Source organism: Salvelinus namaycush, chromosome 22 (assembly GCF_016432855.1).
Source record: "Salvelinus namaycush isolate Seneca chromosome 22, SaNama_1.0, whole genome shotgun sequence".
Taxonomy (NCBI): Eukaryota; Metazoa; Chordata; class Actinopteri; order Salmoniformes; family Salmonidae; genus Salvelinus; species Salvelinus namaycush.
The window spans coordinates 15824545-15846188 of record NC_052328.1 but is presented as its reverse complement, the minus strand read 5'-3'; the positions used below and the strand labels follow the sequence as shown (position 1 = coordinate 15846188).

Below are 21644 nucleotides of genomic sequence, written 5' to 3'. Positions count from 1 at the left end.
CTGGTGCTTGTTATTAATTACATTGATATAAACATAAAGGTGTCTCTTTGCCATGCTATAAGGACTTTCCTAAATGTGTACCTCATATGTTTAAAGACTGCTGGACCCAGCTGGTCTATTTATTAAATACACTTTCATCCACTTCCATCCTACTGCCATTCTGGAAACAGCTAAATGTACACTGGGACAGCATGAGTGAGCAAGGACGTACTGAGACCAGAAATGATACGTAGCATGTCTAACACACCGATATTTATTTTCCTTGAGGCCCCCATACCGGGCCATTCTTTTTGTCTCGAGGTCCCCACATCGGCCAATTCATTTTCCTTGATGCCCCCATTATAGGCCCAATAATGAGCATTCTGCACTAAAATCCCAATTTAAACAGGCCCGCTGGGCTAAAGACAGACAAAAATTGGCCAGTCCGTCCCTGTGGGTCCTAATCGCTCACTTCAAGGCATGTATGGCTATCTCTGCACCATCTGGACAGCAGTCAACTGCAAATCAAAGACCGATGATCTTGGGTCTGTCCTACACAACCTACAGCGGCCTTTTACAGTGTTTTTACAACAGTTTTAGGAGCTTCGTAAATGAGATAAATCATAATACCCTAACGTTAAGAACATTCACGTTGTTAACTCATTGAGAGAGATGGTTTGGCCATAAACAAGCTTTATCTCAGTGCTTCCTCTCTTCGCCCTCCCTGATCTGACAAGACTGTATATGTTATGTAAAAGCAATATGGCGGAAGCCTATTTTGGATAAAATATATTCTTTCTTTTTTTAATAAGACAATAAATCCAATCCAGATGCTTTAACCTAATGGAGATTCTTCTCAGAGTGCCCACCAATGACAGGAATCACTATGTGAGTATGCTGATGATGATACTGTATAGTACTGTCTGTACAGTATGTGACTCACCTCTTTGTTCTTGGTCATCTTTCCATCCTTCTGCAGACCACAGATCTGCTTCTGCAGCCTGAGGTTGTGCTCCTGGAGCTGACCAATCTTCTCGATGAGCTGGCAGATGTGCTCCAGGTAGCCCAGTCCGGAGCCCAGGGGGTTGGAGCTGGCCTGGTGGACCTGAAGAACCAAAGAGAGGAGGGTTTGGTGAGCTTAGTGAGGTCATAGGGCTCTGAAGGGCTGCTAATTTAACTTTTACGGTTGAGAACTAGATGTGAAATGTACAGATTTTGTTTCAAGACACTACCACATGTTCTCTGAGGAAAGGTTGTAAGAATGTGTTGTTTGTATAGTTCCTTATCTTTACAATGGGTAACCAGTAAGCAATGGGATTTACTGGGCTACTGCTTGTAGGTAATTCAACTGAGTGTTTTTATGAGGGGAAGAGAGAGAGAGAGAGCTGCAATCTATTGTTGAGGTAAACGGTCAAATGATTCCAGTGGTTTATATCGCTCTGTCATTCCTTTGTCATGCCTGATAAAAGGCTAAACCATTGACTGGTCCCTAATCCACCAAAAAGTTAATGTGTGATTAAAAAAAAAACATTACGTTCTCTGAAATTCTTGGGTCCAGTCATAACATCACCTTAAAGGTTCCGCATCATATGCCTAAAAGGATCAGTGGATTTAACAAGAGGGTGATGTTAGATGATGTAACCTGCTGGGGAGGGTATCCATCCTCTCTGGTATTCAACTCATTTTTATTTCATTACATTTTTATCTAAACAGGAATGTTCCTATGGGATATTTTACGACTTGTTACATGTTAACCATATCAGTTGAGTTTGTTTTACTACTAAATGCATTCCCCTGCTGCCGTGGGCCACTAAGTCTTTCCCTAGCTTCATGTCAACATTGACCAGGAGGAGTCGAGTCTGGAAGGGATTATGCTGACTATATTATCCTGACTGTATTGCATAATCTCTCGTCATACCATAGTGGCACTGCATACGTTTGTAGTCGTTTGATTGATGGCAGTGGTGGCTGGTTGTTATATTCCCATGGACATATTCCCATTAAGATGTTCATCTTAAACATGGTGATGTGAAGATATCGCTTATGAGGCCAAATGGAAATAGGTAAGTAAAAGGTCTGGGAAAACAGACGTAGTGCCCTTTAAGAGGGTTGGAGCAGAAGTCAAGTGATTGCCGATTTTGTTCAAACTTCAAACTTATGACCGCACTGGTGTGGGAACACAAAGACACGGCTGTGTGCCATTGTTTGTATGTTTGTTTTATGGTGTGACCGTTAGCCCGAGAAGCGCAGATGTTCACATTTGCAGAAATATGAAAAGGACATTTTGAGCAAATATTTATACAATCATCCACATTTCACACAGTGTCCCAACAAAAGCAGGAAGTAAGCTCAGTGCGAAGCCTTTCTCCCCCCAGAAGGCTTTTCCGTGCAACTTCTGTGAAACTCCAGTAACGAACCTGTCCACTAATGGAAACGCAGGCCAAACAATAGGACACAAATTCATAACAGTCAGGAGAACTGAAATCACTTCTTTCCTCTGACGGAAAAAGGAACCTTCTGCACATTACACACAGTCTTGACCGGCTACTCATTTCCCAGACAGTGGTTTTGAAGCATTTGTCAATGACTCATGGAGAAGTCCAGTACTGTCCTGGCTCTCCCCTTATCTCCCCAGACATGCAGGTGTCTGACCAGGGTCTCAGCGATGATCAGTCGGGTGGACAGTGATCAGGTGCCTGTTCCTTTAGTCTAGCCTGTAACCTGGCCATCCCAGCTCTGTTTTACGGGGGCTCATTAAGATAAGGAGGAGATTCCTCCTCACACACAGTAAGTCATGGGCCGAGGATATGGGACAGGTAGCAGTCTTCAAATCAATTTTTATTTGTCACATGCTTTGTAAACAATAGTTGTAGAATAACAGTGAATTGCTTACTTACGGGTCCTTTTTTAACAATGCAAAGTTAAAGATAAAAAATATTTAAAAATGATTGAAATAGTGGCGTGAGGAATAAATACACAGTCAATAATGAATAACAATGATGAGTAAAAATAACATGGCTATATACAGGGAGTACCAGTACTAGGTCGATGTGCAGGGTTACGAGGTAATTGAGGTAGCTATGTGTATATATAGGTAGGGGTAAAGTGACTAGGCAACAGGATAGATAATAGACAGCACCAGTGGGTAGAGATTTGATTAGCTATTTGGGAGTCTTGTTTAGCAGTCTTATGGCTTGGGGGTAGAATCTGTTCAGGGTCCTGTTGGTTCTAGACTTGGTCCATGGCTTGGGTGGCTGGAGTCTTTGACAATTTTGTGGGCCTTCCTCTGACACTGCCTGGTAGAGGTCCTGGATGGCAGGGAGCTGTACTCATTACCCTCTATAGTGCCTTGCCGTCGGATGCCAAGCAGTTGCCATACCAAGCAGCAATGCAGCCAGTCAAGATGCTCTCAATGGTGCAGCTGTAGAACTTTTGGAGGATCTGAGGGCCCATGCCAAATCTTTACAGAATCCTGAGGGGGAGGAGGCGCTGTCGTGCCCTTTTTACAACTGTGTGGGTGTGTGTGGACCATGTTAATTCCTTAGTGATGTGGACATGAGCACCCACCCCTGAGGGGCCCCGTTGTTGATGGTCAGCATGGCAGATGGATTGTTGTCTACGCTCCACCTGGGGGCGGACCGTCAGGAAGCCCAGGATCCAGTTGCAGATGGAGATAGTAAGTCCCAGGTTCCCCAGCTTGGTAATGAGCTTGGAGGGGACTATGGTGTTGAATACTGAGCTGTAGTCAATGAACAGCATTCCAACATATTCCGTCCAGGTGGATGAGGGCAGTGTGGAGTGCAATAGGGATTGCGTCATCTGTGGATCTGTTGGGGTGGTATGTGAATTGGAGTGGGTCCAGGGTGTCTGGGATGATGGTGTAAATGTGAGCCTTTCAAAGAATTTCATGGCTATAGATATGAGTGCTACGGGCGATAGTAATTTAGGCAGGTTACCTTAGCGTTCTTGGGCATGGGTACTATGATGATCTGCTTGAAACAAGTTGGTATTACAGACCGGGTCAGGGATAGTTTGAAAATGTCAGTGAAGACACTTGCCAGCTGGTCAACGCATGCTCTGAGTAAGCGTCCTGGTATTCCGTCTGGCCCCGTAGCCTTTTTAAAGGTCTTACTCAGATCGGCTACGGCGGTGATGGACGCAGGGTGGGACTGATTTTATCACCGCTCGTGGTCCGGGAATGCCCCCACCCCTTTTCAGAGCTTCTTCTGGCCCCATAGGTTCTGAGGGGGTAACAATGTTTCAAACGTGGGAATCGCTGGCTAGCAGATAAAATGCCAGGCTTTGGCCTAGTTAGAGAATGAGTTCTCACTTGGCTCTTTCCTTCAAAGTTGTGAAAGTGTGAAATAGAGAGAAAGGAGAGGTGCATTTGTTAAAATGAGACCTATGGGTAGGTCTTTTCCGAAGCCAATACACAAGACCAACCGTTGCCTTGACAATGAGAAAAATGTGAATTTGAGGATTTGAATATTTTTCTAGATAAACATAGAAAATGTGAGCATGATATGCTGATATCAACGATTGTTGTGAAGAACTGAGGCTCTCCTCAGGCCTTGGTTCTGGAGATTTCCACTGTGTCTGCCGCATCAAAAATACTTTCCTAAACATGACAGTGTTAGAAAGGAATGTGGTGCCAGATGTGAGGAGCACACAGAGATAGGGAGAAAGATATGTGCTGTACACGTTTACTGCTTTTCTGTCCAGAAGACCCATTTGTTTTCAGCACACACAATCTAGGGAGAGAGTTGTATATCTCCATTGGCACTCTATGGGGAACACACTGTGTGTCTGTGCTGACAGGAAAAGGGGGTCTTGAGGATTTACAGAGAGACAGAATGTATGGCATAATGCCAATATGGGTCAGTGGTGAGATTAACAACCCCAATGATGCTAGCTACCTCTCTCTGTTAGCCACCAACAACACCTCACTAAGACTCTGGTCTACTTAAGTTTGTCTTACTACCTGCCAACAATAACCCATGGAAGTACTTGGGTGTCTACCATAAATTCAGCAGCTATATTAGTAATGTATGGCCCATTGCAATCCCTGACATTGGACTTAAATATTATTTACAGCACCTATCACATACTCTACAGATGTCTTGAGCACCACGATAAACACAGGTCAGTTCATCATAAATAGATGAATCAGTGGAATGAATATGAAACCCCTAGAAAGTGTTTAGTACTGTATATCATGTGCATGCTTATGGGCTGCAGCTGCGGAATTCGACAGGACCACCATTTCAATTAGCAGGGCTTGCCGTCTTTCCCCTCGTCTTCATTCTTTTATGACATCATATTTCACAGTGCTCCACACATCCTTCAACAGAGGGGGAAATATAGCCTGACGACTCAAACAAAATTCTTTCCGCTGCTCTGTTGTTCGCAACATACTTCCTGGCTGTTCTGCCACCCCTAAGGGAGAGAGAGAAATTTGCTGCCCTCGTATTCCCCACATATCTAGAATATTCACAGTAAGTAAAAAATAAAAAATAAATTTTAAAAAAGTATTTTCCAGACATTTAGGTTCTGAATTAAAGGTGAAAATACATATTTTCCAGACGTTTAGAATATGAATTTTCCGGATGTTGAAATCAGGTTCATTTTCAGTTCTGAATGTAAGTTGAAAGACGTCATTTATAGACGTCTATTTTTGGACCAAATCGAGGCCTGTCCAGACCGGACCAAATCTGAGCCAAACATTGATGTCTATGATTGGTTATGATTTGGTCCAGACCGGAACAAAAATCACAGTCCGTGGACGTTTAAATCAAGTCTGGTCTGACCACACCAAATCTGAACCAAACACGGACGTCTATAATTGGTTCGAGGCTGGTCCTGAACGCACATAAAAAAAAGACATCCAAAAGACGTTGGCATCTGTCTGTGCTTATTGGGGTGTAGCCTACAGTGTCAGCCCGCAATGGAATTGTATGAATGTCCATCCATGTGGTTGGCCTACCATTTTGTAAACCAGGTAGTTGCATTGGCTTTATTATTCCTGATTTGCAGCGATGCAACTCTCCAACAGCATCCTGGAGAGACGTGCTGGGAATGGACAAGCCAAAACATTTATGCCCCTGCCTTTGACAAAGTAGCCACTGCTTATCACAGGGCGGCATCAGCGCTCATCACAAAACCCATATGCCACTGGTTGAGAGAAATTGTCATTGTTTTGGGGCAGAATTATGTGAGGTTTTATGTGTTGTTGAAGGTGCGTCTTGGTCAGGTTAGCTCGGAAAATGCCGCCCCCGTCAATCTGCCGCAATAGACGGCTGCCTAATCCTGCCTACTGGGCAGGCCGGCCCTGGTCTGAGACTGCCATCATTTAAGTAATTTGTGGTGACGAGGGGCACTAGGGGGGTTGTACAAAATAAAGTCATCAGCGGTGGATCGTCTCTAACCAATCAGAGTATCAAAGCCAATAATGAATTTCAAAACCTCTGTGTTCTGGCTCTGGCCCAACCCATCGGTTTCTGGACCAATCAGACAGCCCTGAATGTGTTCGCATTCAGTGACGGGTCAGAGAGGTACTCAGATCCAGACTCAGTGCGGAGAAGAAATGGAGAATAAACTAACGTCCATAGGCGTGGCATAGAGTTTGGCTGGAGGAAGGAGTCTGGGTAGCCAAGCACGGGGAAATATGCTTTGAATGCCCTGTGGTTCCCCTTAAGGATAGAGGCCTGCACGCATGAGATCAGACGGATAGCTAAACACATCCATATGATAAATGTTTTCTTTTTATGGTGAAATGCAGTCAGTTCCAAAATGATTGGCACCGGTCATAAAGTTGTAAATATTACAAATACTGCCCTATATTGTATGCAAAAAAAAATAAACGTATTATATTGTGTTAAACTAATACAGTTGTTCAGAGAAAGAGATTTTGTTTAACAAGTAATACAAAAAATCTTAAAGATAGGGTTCAAAATGATTGGCGCCCCTGTTTTCAATACCATTCAATACAATTCAATACCTCACCTTGCGAGGATAACGGCACTGAGCCTTTCTATAAGACATTTTATGAGATTAGAGAACATATAGGGAGGAATCTTAGACCATTCCACAGAATCTTTGCAGATCCTTGATATCCTTTATCTGCGCTTATGGACGGCCCTCTCAATTTGAATGACAGGTTTTCAATAAGGTTAAAGTCCGGAGACTGTTGATTTTATGGTCAATTAACCATTTCTTTGTGGATGTTGATGTGTGCTTGGAGTTATTGTCTTGCTGGAAGATCCACTTGCGGCCAAGTTTCAGCCTCCTGTCAGAGGCAACCAGGCTTTTGGCTAAAATCTCCTGGTACTTGCTAAGGTTCATGATGCTGTTGACCTTAACAAGGGCCCCAGGACCAGTGGAAGCAAAATAGCCCCATAACATCAAAGATCCATCATCTTCTTTTACAGTAGGTACAGAGTTATTTCCTCATATGCCTTCCTCTTTCGAAGCGAAACCCACCTCTGGTGTGCATGGCCAAAGAGCTATACTTTCATACAATCTGACCATAGCAATGGTTCCAATCCAAGTGCCAATGAGGTTTAGCAAACTCCATGATGATGAATAGTTTTACCACCGGACTGCCTGTCAGCAATGCACCCCTAAAGTAGAGCACGGAGGGGCCCCCAAAAAGAATCGCCGCCAGTCGACTGGTCCGTTAAAGGGCTATCAAAGGGTTTTATCTGGGTAACTATATGAGTAATTGGAGCAATTTGACACCTGTGTGATGCGTCTAGGTAGGACGTCCGGCCCTGGTTCCAGGGAGCGACAGGAACCAGATGAGAGAGAAAGGGGGGAGCTGGCTGGTTATCCAGGACAATATCCCCACAGCCAGATGAACAGGTGCTGTGTGACATGCGGCAGCATGATAAAAGCCCCCGCACTGTAACACATGCTCTCTCCACCTTTCCTTTCAGCCTGTATGCAACCGGGCCATGTGTTTAGATTCCCCTACTGTATGCCATAATACAACCTTGTCTTGACCGGGTCTTTTGAATGTGACATTGTTGTGAAAGGCCTTTGAGGGAGAGATGGGGAAGTATCTGTTAAGAGATGTGGGGTTTGAAGTCCGGCCTAGTTTTTCTAGTTTGGCCACCTCAAATTCTATAACTGATTAGTTGGCTCATTAATTAATATTGGATTGATGAAAATGGTATGTTTCATGTAAAGGATTTGAGATCAACTACCAGCTCTGGTGTCATCCAAGATATGATCTGAAGAGATAGCCATCTGTGTCCTGGGAAATTGTCAAAAGGTCATAGATGTCATGGGCATCACTTTCACCTTGGCTTGCTTGAGACGGCACACCAAACTGTCCCAGGCTTACTCAAGCCAACAAAAATGTTAACTTTTGTTGCACATAGTATCACTTATTGCCTCATGAAATCCATGAATAACACATAAAAATGAATAACACTTTTTTTGGAACAACATCAAAGTGTTTCAGTCAGATTAACTGTTTCACTATCGTGATTCTCATTTCCACTCAAAACCAAAATCATCAAGACATTCAGATGAAGGTGCATTTTGACGCCGTATGAAAGACAGTGCTGAGTGCTGATAGTGATGAGTTGAGCAGCACATCAAACAGGTTATTATTGGTTGGCAAAGCTCCACAGCTGTCAGGTGCAGCACCGCAAGAGGACACTGTTTTCTCATTTGGAACATGAAAAAGAAAATGATTTTTTTTCCCAAACATGAATGAAAACACCGCTCTCATTGGCAAGCTTTCGTTATGGGAACGTGCCTCTACCTGCCATTATGAATGGGTAAAGTAGCGTTTTGTTGCTCAGCTATCTCACCAAGGACAAGTTGAGGTCATAGCCATCATGGCGGTTCAGTATGAGAATACTGTATTTCTTTTTTTTACCCATAAAGAGGGGTTTATGATGAGTTATTGTTCCCTTTAATCTCAACCTCAACTTGTAGGACATTTTCCTATTGCAATAATGTGATGTGGTCTACACCTTTATTGCCTAATTTAGTGCCTTTTAGAGGTTTGATTCACCTTAGTTTTAATCTAGCACTCTCTTGAAATCTCAAAGACAATGTTGATAATTTCTCTCAAAATACACACAATTTCCCCCAATTTCCTGCCCATAGAAAGAGCTTCCTGGAGACTTGTTGTCGTTAGAGGTTCTGTGATTAGCTGGTGACATAGAGGCTGGGAAGGGTTGGTAATTAGAGATAATGACAGGGAGTGTAAAGATGTTTGTTGTCCACCACCCAAAAGGGGCCTTTCCTCAAGTCCCTGCCGATTTGGAGGAAGCCAAAACAAGCCCTGCTAATTGCCGTCGCTCACTGACTTTGTAAGCACAAAGACAGCAGGAAATGTGTTAAATATAAATAAAAGGAAGCACAAGGTACCTGCTTCTGTTCAACAGACCTAATGTTGCAGATGAAAGTACACAGATGGCATAGCTACAACAGCACTAAGGCATCGCTCTGTGTCAGGAATAGTTTCCCCATAAATAACACTTTATAGATACTACATAAAACAGAATATAAAACATTAGGAATATCTGTGGACTTACATGCAGCCCTGGGAGAAGCCAAGGTTGTGAGTAAATAACAAGTGGGCGGGGGGATATCTTTACCTCACTCAGTCTGCAGCATTCCTCCATATACTCCTCCAGGCTGTCACTCGTCGTGCCTTTCCTCAGAGGCCGCTGCTCAAAGTCAACCCCTGTCATATCGTCACAGGCCCCTGTAGAGCACTGTCTCCTGGGCTTTGTGCTTGCTGAGTTGACCCCCTCAGTTACAGCCTTGTTCTCACCCAGCTGCTCTGAACCCCCTTTATCGTCCTCAGTGGGGTCCCTCAAGGCTGTGTGCTGGGTCCTCTCCATGTCTATGTCCTTCTCAGTTATATGAAGGTCTACCCTCTCAACTTCTGTGTTGAGTTCAGCCCTCGACTCCACCATATCACACTCCTGCACAGCACTGTCTGCAGTCATACATGGTGTGTCTCTCATATCCTCTGTTTGTTTGGTGTCAGAGCACTGGTCAAACGTGAGGAGTGGATCTGGGGTAGGGACAGGAGTGTTGAGGTTACAGGAGTCATAGGAGGGTTCCCGGCTGTGGACCACAAAGCTCTGCTCCGAGCCGGTGGGTGTGGAGGGAGAGTTGGTTCCACTGGGCAGTTCCACCCCAGAGTCCTCTGACTCAAACTTGTACAGCCTGGAAAGCTGAGAGTTTGAGAAAATGTTTGACAGGTAGTCTGAGCTTGACTCCATCAGGGACTGTCCAGGCATGTTATCCAAGTCAGCATTCCCCTCCAAGCCTTTGACAGGCTCTGAGATGTCCTGCTCAGAAACTGACATGGCGATAGTGGATGAAGAATCAACAGCGTTGTTAAGGAGCTTCTCATGGAAGTTGTTGAAGAGCTTCATCTTGGTCAGGATAACCTCATTTTCCAGCACATTGTCCCCCTTTCCTGTGAATAATGAGAAGCACAATTAGTAAAACAGACTTTTTTGTGCATTACCAGAGTTGCCTATTTCGAATGTTCCCACAAGTCACTTGAATTTCACTCAGTTATCCCCAATGAAATGAAATAAAATGCTAAATAAATACTTGAGTGAATGCCAGTTTTCAAGTGTTGCATAGCAGTACCCTAAGGGCTCCGAAAATACCATTATGTCAGAATGCTAACTCTTTCAAAGTTAACTCTTTCAGATTACATTTTTTTACTTTTATTGACAACAGACTATAGAATATAGAATATCTGTGAACATCCCGAACACCTAATTACAATATCTCTTTCCTAGGGAGAGTGGATGTCAAAGAGTAAAATGTAAGACATAGAAGTTGAGAGGGTAGACTCAAGCATTTGAAAAAATCTCTCTTCTTGTGTAAGCGGGATGATGGTGTTTTTATTCCAAAAGACTCACAGTTGCATGTCCAATTCCTGTGACCATGAATGACACAGATGTACTGTCAAAACATAGATCCAAGAGGTTTTTGAGGATCTTCCTGTGAAACCTGAGGACTGGTTTTATACCATCCAGCATTCTTCAACTCGGAGGTACACAAATACCCTAGGGCACATTATTTGTCAGTGCCACACACTGGGCTGTCCAGCTTTGATCTTAAGGTCCAGTTAATACCATTATGGGGCACTCGTATGTGACATCTCCGCTTTCTCGCCACGTGCAATCTGATACTCATCGCTGTCAATCAAACATTCTTTTTTTCACTTACCTTGAATTCCAGAACAACAAACGTACATACCACCATATCCTTGAGCAGTGAAGAGGTTTTAATTAAATATTAGTATTACTCAATTAAAAAGGTTTAGCCTTGTGCTGCAAATCTAACCCATAAACCTTTCTGGTGTAACATAATAGTAGATTGTTAGATCAAACTTCAACAATAAAGAAGGTTTGGGGAATACCCACTGTATAAATTGAATATCTGGCCCATGGACATTTGAGATTAAAAAGTTATAAATCCAGTGATTTCATTCACTTTAGAGGGAACTTTATTAAGGGGGTGGGGGTTGGAGGACACGTTTGTGAAAACTAAAAGACTAGTAAAACTAAAGTATTTTGAGTGTCAATATAAGTTGAATCCCAGTACCACTCACAGAAACAAAACAAAACGTTCTAACATGATGCCTACTTAAGGAGTTGTGGCGGGCCATTTAAGTATAAACACTAATAGGGTAATTGCATCTCTGATTGTTAGGAAATGAGGCAGGCGGACATTGTGATTGGAGGGGAAGAGACATGGGTAGGAGGATAAATAATGAAATTCACAGGAGCTCAGGCTGCGTTATATACCCGAAACCTATTTGGCAGGAAATGAGTCATTGAGCTGAGCTGAGTACACAAAACTGATTGGAAGTAGGTGTAACCACCACGATTTATTAAAACATCAACTGCCAAACTATTTGGAGACGGTGACGTGTCAGATATAAAAGCAGCCAGTCAATTACATTGTAATAAATCATGACAGTGATACGGTTTCCCTCCTTTTGAAGTTAAATGAATGAGTTATTGCTTTATTTAATGATTTTAGTATGGAATTAAGTTTGACTTTCAGAGGGGTATATGAGCTGGAGATACCTCTACCATGTTTGTTTGCAGCTTTTTCTCACAAAACAAAACCCATAGTTTTTTTTATTTCACTGTGAATAACATCCACAAAAATCAAAACGCACCCATGTTTTTCATGAGAAAAAAAATCTGTTGTGATAATATTGTTTTGGGAATGGATAGTGGCTCTGCCAAAACAATGATAGGACCAAATAAGATTGAAATGCTATCAGACTTGGTTCTGGCTCAGGTCTCTTCCCATTCAAAATGTCTGTGTTTTCCCAGTTATTTTACATGTACCGATATTGGCCAAAGCTAGTGAATCAAGGTATTGTGGAAAGGTTACGTGGGGTTTTCCAGATCACAAAGTTAGCCTCTTGAAAAGATTCATAAATGATACTTTTGCTCAGTGCTGTCAAGGTGGGCATTAACTTTAACATTAGTATCAGAAGACAATACTTGCATATACAGTAAAGTGTAGCCTACATGTGTCGTCTCATTCGAATCCCCAGTTTTATGTGTTCATAATTGTATGTGTTGCACATGCGTCATTTTGGTATGTCTCACTTGATTAGAATGAGATGTGTATTTTCTTCATGCCACTCCCATAGTGCTAATGTTACATGTGGAAAGAATTGCACTAGCTCAACTCAAGACATCGTATTCCCAAAACAAATTCTTGCAGAGGAGGCAAGGAAATGTATTTCCTGTTTCCTTCAAATGGCGGGAAAATGTAGCACATTACTTTTTCCACCGTGGTCAGAGAAAAGGTACAACTATTTAGACACTGTTCAGGCCCTATTGTGCCCAAGATGACCAAACAACATCAGATAAAAGACTAGTATCAGTGTGGGTTATTTCTGAGGTAAGTCATTCTTGAACATGTCCCTGGAGTATACAGCCTTTGATCCAGCATCTACACTAAGTCCCAAACCAAGCTCATACAGGATCATATGGTGCTTCCCTGAATAAAATAAAAAAAATAATAACACATTTAAAAACACACTGAAAGACACATTTAACCAAGCCCTGGCACTCCCAGAGGAACACACAGCATGGACACTCCTGAACCCTCAGCAGTCCAATCAGAAGTATGTAAATGGTTGTCTAGGATGGTCCTCAAGGTATGACTGTACTGTAAAACAACTAAGAAATAGCACATGCATACCCGTTTACAGCAGCTCCCTAAGCCTTGATACGGCTGTGGTCCCTTGGGGAGATACGAGAGACTGCAGTCCATGTGTAACTCTCCAGCAGCACAGCCCTGACTATCTCTTAATTGGCTTTATCAAGTCAGGCTACAGTCAGTCGTGTTATCAACAGGAGTGTAATGGGAACTGGTGTATCTCACACAGTGGTAACAGATAAGAAGGAGTAGATAGTTAAAGAGCAACACTAATGATCTCCTGCATAACAACTACTGTACTGCACTTCATCTTATATACTCTCAGAAAAAAAGGTGCTGTCTAGAACCTTAAAGAGTTCTCCGGCTGTCCCAGTAGGAGAATCCTTTGAAGAACCCTTTTTGGTTCCAGGTAGAACCCTCTTGAGTTCCATGTAACGTGGAACCCAAAAGAGTTCTACCTGGAACCAAAAAGTGTTTTCCTATGGGGACAGCCGAAGAACCCTTTCGGAACCCTTTTTTCTAAGAGTGTAGACAGACATACTGCACAATATGTAGGCTGTTGTATTTTGGGTTGAAAGTTACAACATTTTTGTATTTACTATACTGTAAACTAAAGCTCCCCAACTGTCCCCCAAAAAATAACTCCTCCGAGCTTGCTTTAACATGCAATAAAATTGTAAACTACATTGCCTTAATGTTTAGCAGCTAATGTATTACTCCCACAAGCAGTCATTTACTCTATACTTAAAAGTTCCCTGACCTCCTAGGTGGGTCGTTCCACGAAATATGTGCCTTTTGCGTCCTTTTGACATTTTATGTAGAAATTGTGCACAAATATTACATTTTAAAAGCATGTTATATTAAATGAAGTGCCCTTTAATATAGACCACATGGAAAATTCAATGAATCAGATTTAGAATATGAATAAAGACTTGCTAAAGTGCCAAAATTCTGCATTTTGATATGTCCCTCTGTACATCCTACTGTATGTGAATTCTAGGAGGATTTTAACCCACTTAACCCCAACATTTCTCCATGTTTTCACCACCATTGTAAAGCCCTAGGTATTTTGTTGTTAGTTAAAGCAGGTGAGCTGGTTCTACTCTTTTTGGCCATTTTCTGGTATTTTGTCGAGCATAACACATTAACCCTGTTACCAATAGATAGACAGGCTAGAAATGTTTTTGTGAAGTTTGCATTCAATTGCCTCTCCCTGTTGCACACAAAAAGCTTCCATTCTCCCTGTCACAAGGGGATTTATGGCTGATTTAAGATGAACTCGTCAACCCCATGACATTGTTTGGCACTTACTATAGTCATTTTTAAATGTAACTTCTTGAGATGGGAAAACTCATTTTTTTATTAAGTGAACATGTGCTCTTTATGATAGTATATTAAAAGTAGGTGAAATAAAACCTCAAAAGGCACCTAATTGGTGGAACAACCCAGGTATTGATATCCACTCGTCTTTAAAGCAGTGCTGGGCTTGTAATTGAGCACAGGGGTTTGCTGAAGAAGGGACATGTTCGCCGTTGGCCATGAGGAGAAAACAATCTGCATCCAAATCCCCCTGGATTTTCAATTAACCACCGAGAGACCTGGCTCTCTGTTCAGAGAGATCAAACAGCACCTCACCCAGCTCCAGGCAGCTTCGAATGTGAATGATGCAGTATATTGTAAGTAATCAGGAGTATGAATATAGTGGAGTTATGTGTTTTGTAAAATACAAACAAGATACAGTTGTGTAGAGACCCTATTTTCCATTCCATTTTCTTCCATAACCTCGACCACAAACTCTTTAGTCAAGAACTTATCTTTCAGAAGAAGTATTGGAATGACTGAGTTGGAGAAGTTTACCAGGTTTTGGTCAACTGGTTTTGGCTATAGGTTTTCACTCAATAGCCAACCGAAGTGGTAGTGTAGTGGTTAAGAGCGATGGGCCAGTAACGGAAAGGTTGCTGGGCTGAATCCCTGAGCCGACTAGGTGAAAAATATGTTGACGTGCCGTTAAGCAAGGCACTTAACCCAAATTGCTCCTGTAAGTCACTCTGGATAAGGGCGTCTGATAAATGACTAAAATGTAACGTCAAACATGCAAATGTTGCTATGTTTCAGGTTGCCTACACAGATTAAGCTTAGAGTAAACCAGTTGTGAAGTCCCTTTATCCAAGCCATCTTTTCTCAATCAACAACATTAAGAGAAACGGATCTATTTTTCTGTGACTGAACACACCAGGAATTTATATTCAAAACCAAGAATGTGGAAATTAATAAATGCTGGAGATGAATAAAAAACATTCTGTAATGGATTAAAGTTAATAGAGACATTTGTTCCAGAAATGAGAATAACAACAATCTTTCTTTGTGAGAATAAACTTTTTGATATTTTCTGCTCTGTCTATGCTGTCTTAACGTAACATTTTTATAAATGCAGTAATTGCCAGTTCCTCTGAATTAGCAGCAGACAAAAACATGGGACCAGAGTGACTTTAATTACACACTGAAGTCACCTTGCTTATTCAACCATGTAACTCTACTTCTGCCATTGTGACACAATCTGCTTGGTTTGATCCCACAAATCACCAGGTCTTACACCCAAGCAGGTGTCAACATCTTCCAGGTGTCATCATAGAAAAGACAAAACAGATCTGAAATCCTACACTGTAATTGAACAGGCTCAGTGGAGTCAGCCCATTTCCAGCAAGGCTGAGTAACCCCACACATGTAATTAGGCTACACACTGTCCGCCCCGCTAGACTCGTATTTAGCCTCCTTTCTGTCAGAAATGACAGAGTCAGACATTTCGCCGCAACATTAATTTAACATCCCAGACGTCTAGTATAATATTGTCGTTCAGGTTGGCCAACCAAAAAAAGTCATTTGAAAATCAACTTCGCAATGATCTCACTAAAGGAGAGTTTCGATAAAGCAGATGGATTGCCCTGCTGCCCTCCCAAATGCCTGGAGCCTCCACTCTGCTGTGAGAACAAAGGTTGAAGCTCCTGGGTGGCTGTCACTCCCTCACAGAGGGAAAACACATCCAGCCAGAACCAGTGTGTTGCCAGAGGCTGGTGGGATCGGGAGTGGCTAAAATATGTGCTGTAAGGAGAGGTGACATCCGTCCCTCTCATCTGCGGTGTGGGTGTGCGTGTGTGATTGTCTCCTCCATTATATATCACGGCTCCTCCCTGAGGTGTGTTGACCTGTGTACGTGCAGACTCAACATTCCACTACTGCTCTCTCCCTCAAGGGTAGAAGCTGGAATCCCAACAAACAGATGATTTGTTACTAGAGCATGACAGATTGTTGTTAGGCTGAGCATGTACATTTGAACTGAAAGTCTCCCATTGCTTCAACTAGGCCAAGAAGAGCTACAACTGAAGTTGTTTTCCACTCACTGAAAAGTGCGTATTCCTCAATAACTTTATCTACCCAAGTGTGCTCTTCCTAATGGAAGGGCAAGGCACATTAGCTCCCCACTGGCAACACACTGGTTGAATCAACGTTTTATCCACCACATTTCAATGAAATTATGTTAAACCAACGTGGAATAGACGTTGAATTCACCCAGTGGGTCAGGCTCTGGGCGATGGTATGTGTAAGCCCTGGGCTAAACTGTTCATTCAGTAAGTTCCTTGGATTCTAAGTGGAAAGGTCATAAACAGGCTGTGACAAGCCTGCAATTTTTACAGCCGGGGGGTTTAGCAGAATGTCCATTTTCTGTTAGCACTTTGGGTGGTCACAAGCCTGCTGGTAGACCTTCATGCCCGCTACTTGTCATTTAGTCACTATCATAATTTTTTGTTGTTGTTGCAAGTTTCACCCTTAAGTTGTTTATGAAGTAATGGTAACTGGAGGTGAATCCTCAAGAGCCACATTTATAATTCTAGGACAACACAATTATAATTCAATTGACCCATAGAAAACAACATTTTCCAACATAATTTCCACTGCAGTTCAGGTGACAGGACATATGGTTTCTATCTGATGAGGTGTGAAATACCGCCACACAACTTCCATCTCACTCCTTCCCCCCCATCTCTTGCCCATCCTATACCCAAGGAAACCAACCAGGTCTCTTCTCAGCTGCATGTCTCTCAACACACAGGCCTGGTATCTTTTCTCCCTTTCCACCTCTTCCTTGGACGTGGCGTCGACCCTGAGGAGGGATCCCAGACTCCCTTTATCAACGTGAGCTAGGAGTTAGCAGGGGCCCCGCTCCCCACTCCCCACTATCGGACGCCCTTAGGATAAGACAAGAATGTGCAGGAGCGCTAACGCAAGTAAAGTCTCCTTGGGGCCAGTTCCCTCCGACAGGAGGTCTGGAGTTTGAACACTCCCACAATCCCCCTCACCAACCAACTCAGTTTACCTCTTAATTGAACGCAAATCAACATGAATATGTTTTAATAGGTAATTCCCAATTTTGTTGGATGAATGAATCCTATATTGACACAGCCATTGGCTTTTTAACCTCTTGAAAAAGAAAAGGATGATTTTGCTGACCATCCATCCTCAAAAGTAATCCACGGAATGCAGATTTTTATGACAGATAACCCTATGAAATGGCAATTAATCCAACCACTAACAGGCATAGGCGTGTTGTCATTATTGTGATCATCATTAATTATTGTGGCAGGATCACACTGGAGAAAATAGGGCATCAAGACACAGTTCACACATATTTGAAGAAAATGTGTAGAGTACTCTGTCACTCCCTTCAGGTGCTCAAATTCCTCCGGATCTGAATCACTCCTGTCACCCTTTCCAAACAGGATGATTCCATATAGCAGTGAATTCCACTAAGTGCCGTTCTGCCTGTTTCTGAGTCAGAGTGATGAATATGGGGAGAGGAAGAAGGGACACTTGATTTGTGGAATGCTACAATGTAAAAAAAAAAAAAAAGTCAAACATTACTAAGTATTTGCTCAGGGAAACTATGCACAAAGATAGAGCCAAGGACGTTTTCTCATTGTTAGCTCCTTTTTCCCGAGAAGAATTACAATGTCATTCTAATTCACAATCAGTTTTTGAGACAATCCTCTTGCTGTGAACTAAAACAGCGATCAAATGACAACAATAGGACATCACGAGAATAGACCAATAAATGCCTTGTCTTGATGTACTGTTCACAATGTGAGCGTTATCTTTACAATGGGCCTTTTCTTCCAACCCCAGGATCATGACAAACAACGTGATTCCTGCCAAGGAGGGTCTAAGCTCTTTCACATCTACAACAATGCTGGGAATTTTCTGTCTCAGGACAAAACAAATTGAGGATCTGGGGGGAACAATCCTTCCCAACAGGTGTGGAGGACATACTGTACATAAACTGAGATCGCTATCTGATAGAGGCGGATTCTTGGAATGCAGAGCAATGAGGAGTGGAAGAAGAATGAGGAGTTACACTGTATCATAAGGGCCCCATAGATTATGTGACTATCAACACGTCCTGAAAACAACATCACTTTGTTTTTGTGTCAGGATATTTTAGACTTTTTCTTCCTGAAACACGCAACATAAAGCTTTTAGTCTGCTGATTACCATATGTAATATAATATTCTCCAGACACGAGGATGAGGGTTGAACGTGTTTCACAGTCCTGTTTAGAACAGATCCACAGCACAGACTTTTAATGTCCCTTTTCCGTTAGGTTTTGTTATTTCATGACACTGCTCAGTCTTGAAGAGTCAAACTACTTGTTCGTGGCACGTCTGTACAAGATGCCTCGCTTTAGCTTGGGGCGTATATAACAAACAGATGGTACACAAATTAGGATTTAAAAAAATATGTCACTCCCCAATGGTAGCAATTACATTTATTGACATTGGAAAGCAAAAGTAATTGTTTTGTCTGGGCTTCAAAATAGAACCATGCTAGGCTATGTAATAAAAGAGCATACTGTTGCTTATTCTAATCAAGAGACCATTTATACTGTATCAAGTCCAGTTCTCTTCAGTCAGTAAAGTTCTGAATTTAGCACCTGCAGATTCACAGCAAAGAAAATGTGTTGTCTTGCCCTTGCAGCCTTTTAAGTCTACCACAAAATGCATCCTTAGTCCTTAATACAACTACCAAAGAGGTAACGCGACCACTTTACTCTCCTCTGTTTACTGAGAAAAGTCCATGTGGATGTGAGTCAATATATGTTTGCTTTTGGATATGAGGAGTTGTTCATGTGATGAGACAATTAGTCTCCTAAAATCCAGATACCATAAAAGCCCACTGCTGTTAACTAAAGACACCCTCTACCTTCAGCCTGAAATTACACCTCTGTCTCCAACCACAAAAACACATCCAGCAGACACTCAAATTACAATTTGTGCTGGCAAATCCAGCTGCTACAGACAGCTGGTAGGATGAGACATCGTGATGGCATAAGAGATAGAGACAGGTTACATGAAGTGTACTATACCTTTCCTCCAGGGGGTCAGAATGGCAAAGGACTTCTGCCAGCTGAATACCATGCTGGCTTTAGTCCTCCTCTGGCTCATGAATGGAATTCCAGAGGTTCAGAAACTGCAGAAAAAGTTAGTAAAATACTCCCTCCTCCTCAGCCTAAAAAACAGCAGTCAAGCACTCCTCATCCCGTCTTGTTATTTGTCTTATTTTCTGCTTACTCCAGCTCCTCTGAGGCTCTCAATGTAAACTTCAGTGTTCAGTTCTGTGGTTGGCATCTGTTGTCACAGGTCACAGAGCTGAGGCTGTTCCCTGTTTGGGTCATGTTGCCTGACTGCTGCCTACCTGTCTGCCAGTCTGTCTGGTAGCCTGCCTGTCTGTGGCGTGTTGCGTCTGTATGTGTCAGTGAGCTTCACTCCTCCATCAGAGGAGAGAGAGGGGCCGGCCTCAACCGACAACACGCACAGAGTCGCTGGGAGGAGTGGCAGCCAGCCAGTGGGAGGAGGGAGGGAGGGAAGAGAGGGAGGAGGGAGAGAAGAGAGGGAGGAGGGGGGAAGAAAGAGAGGAGGAGGGAAGAAAGGGAGGAGAGAGGGAAGAGAGGGAGGAAGAAAGAGAGGAGGGGGAGGATGGGAAAAGACTAGGGAGAAGCCAGGGACTCATATAAAATAATAACAGATGGATAGGAGAGAGATAAAGGTAGAGGGGATCGATTGGCAGATAAAGTATTATTCACTGAAATATATAGAAGGATGGAAATGTTCTTAAATGTCCAATGCAGCCATTTTTATCTCAATATCAAATAATATCTGGGTAACAATTAAGTAACTTACTGTGATTGTTTTCAATTAAAATGGTCACCACTTTGTCATAGGAAAAGTGAAGAGGGGGGAGATCTGCATCATGTGTCAATTATGCTATCATAAAACAGATCTGTTTCACTTTTGTTTCTCAGTATAGAGACAGAATGGAGAATGTGCTTTTCTGTCTTTCATTATTGACTCACATGCTCCAGGAAATACCAAAGCAAATGAATATGGATTGGATGATCCAGTCTGCCTCACAGTAGAGTTCCTAATCTTCTTTGACAGCAAAATAATATCTGCTGAAAGATTCTTCATTTTATCCCACTAGCTAAGTTTCCATCCAATTGGTGACAGACTTGTTGCGTGATGACATAGTGCAGATAAAAGTACCTTTTGCGGTTAAATTCCCATGTACCGAATAAACAATACAAGTTAAATGGGTTTCCATCACATTTTCAACATTACTGATGGTTTTCTCACAAAATTTTTTTGCATTATATAGAGAGTGTGCCCACTCTGGTCGAGCCAACAGCTCGCAGATACAGTGCAGATATAGCCTACATGATGAGGTTAGTATGGACAAAAGAACAAGCTCATTTTTATTTGTCAAATGGCAGCCAAGCATCGATGATCATGTCACCAGAAAAAGACCCTCGATATTTATTGGAAATAAAATAAAATCCAATTGTATTTGTCACATGTGCCGAATACAACAGGTGTAGACCTTACCATGAAATTGTAACACCCTGATCTGTTTCACCTGTCCTTGTGATTGTCTCCACCCCCCTACAGGTGTCGCCCATCTTCCCCATTATCCCTTGTGTATTTATACCTGTGTTCTCTGTTTGTCCGTTGCCAGTTCATCTTGCTTGTCATGTCAACCAGCGGTTTTGTGTCTCAGCTCCTGCTTTTCCCAGTCTCTCTTTTTCTCGCCGTCCTGGGATCCTGACTGATCCCACCTGCCTGACCACTCTGCCTGCCCCTGACCCTGAGCCTGCCTGCCGACCTGTACCTTTGCCCCACCTCTGGAATGTTGACCTCTGCCTACCCTGACCCTGAGCCTGCCTGCCGTCCGGTACCATTGCCCCACCTCTGGTTTACTGACCCCTGCCTGCCTTGATCTGTCTATTGCCTGCCCCTGTTGGAATATCAAACCATTGTCAATTCGACATGTCTGCATCTGGGTCTTACCTTGATTCCTGATAGAAATGCTTACTTACAAGCCCTTAACCAACAATGCAGTTTTAAGAAAATAGAGTTAAGAAAAAATCTAAAAAGTAACAC

General features: G+C 42.6%; 1 protein-coding gene across 1 annotated transcript in view; it reads right to left on the bottom strand.

Moving 5' to 3' along the window:
• Positions 1 to 19856, bottom strand: part of LOC120017608 — a 30608-nt gene extending 10752 nt beyond the window's left edge. The window contains exons 1-3 of the mRNA XM_038960472.1: positions 19574 to 19856; positions 9594 to 10429; positions 923 to 1084 (exon numbers count right to left, since the gene is read on the bottom strand). Coding sequence (XP_038816400.1) covers positions 923 to 1084; positions 9594 to 10429; positions 19574 to 19652 — 1077 coding nt within the window. The 5' untranslated portion in view covers positions 19653 to 19856. The remainder of the gene's footprint in view (positions 1 to 922; positions 1085 to 9593; positions 10430 to 19573) is intronic.
• Positions 19857 to 21644: the final 1788 nt, after the last annotated feature.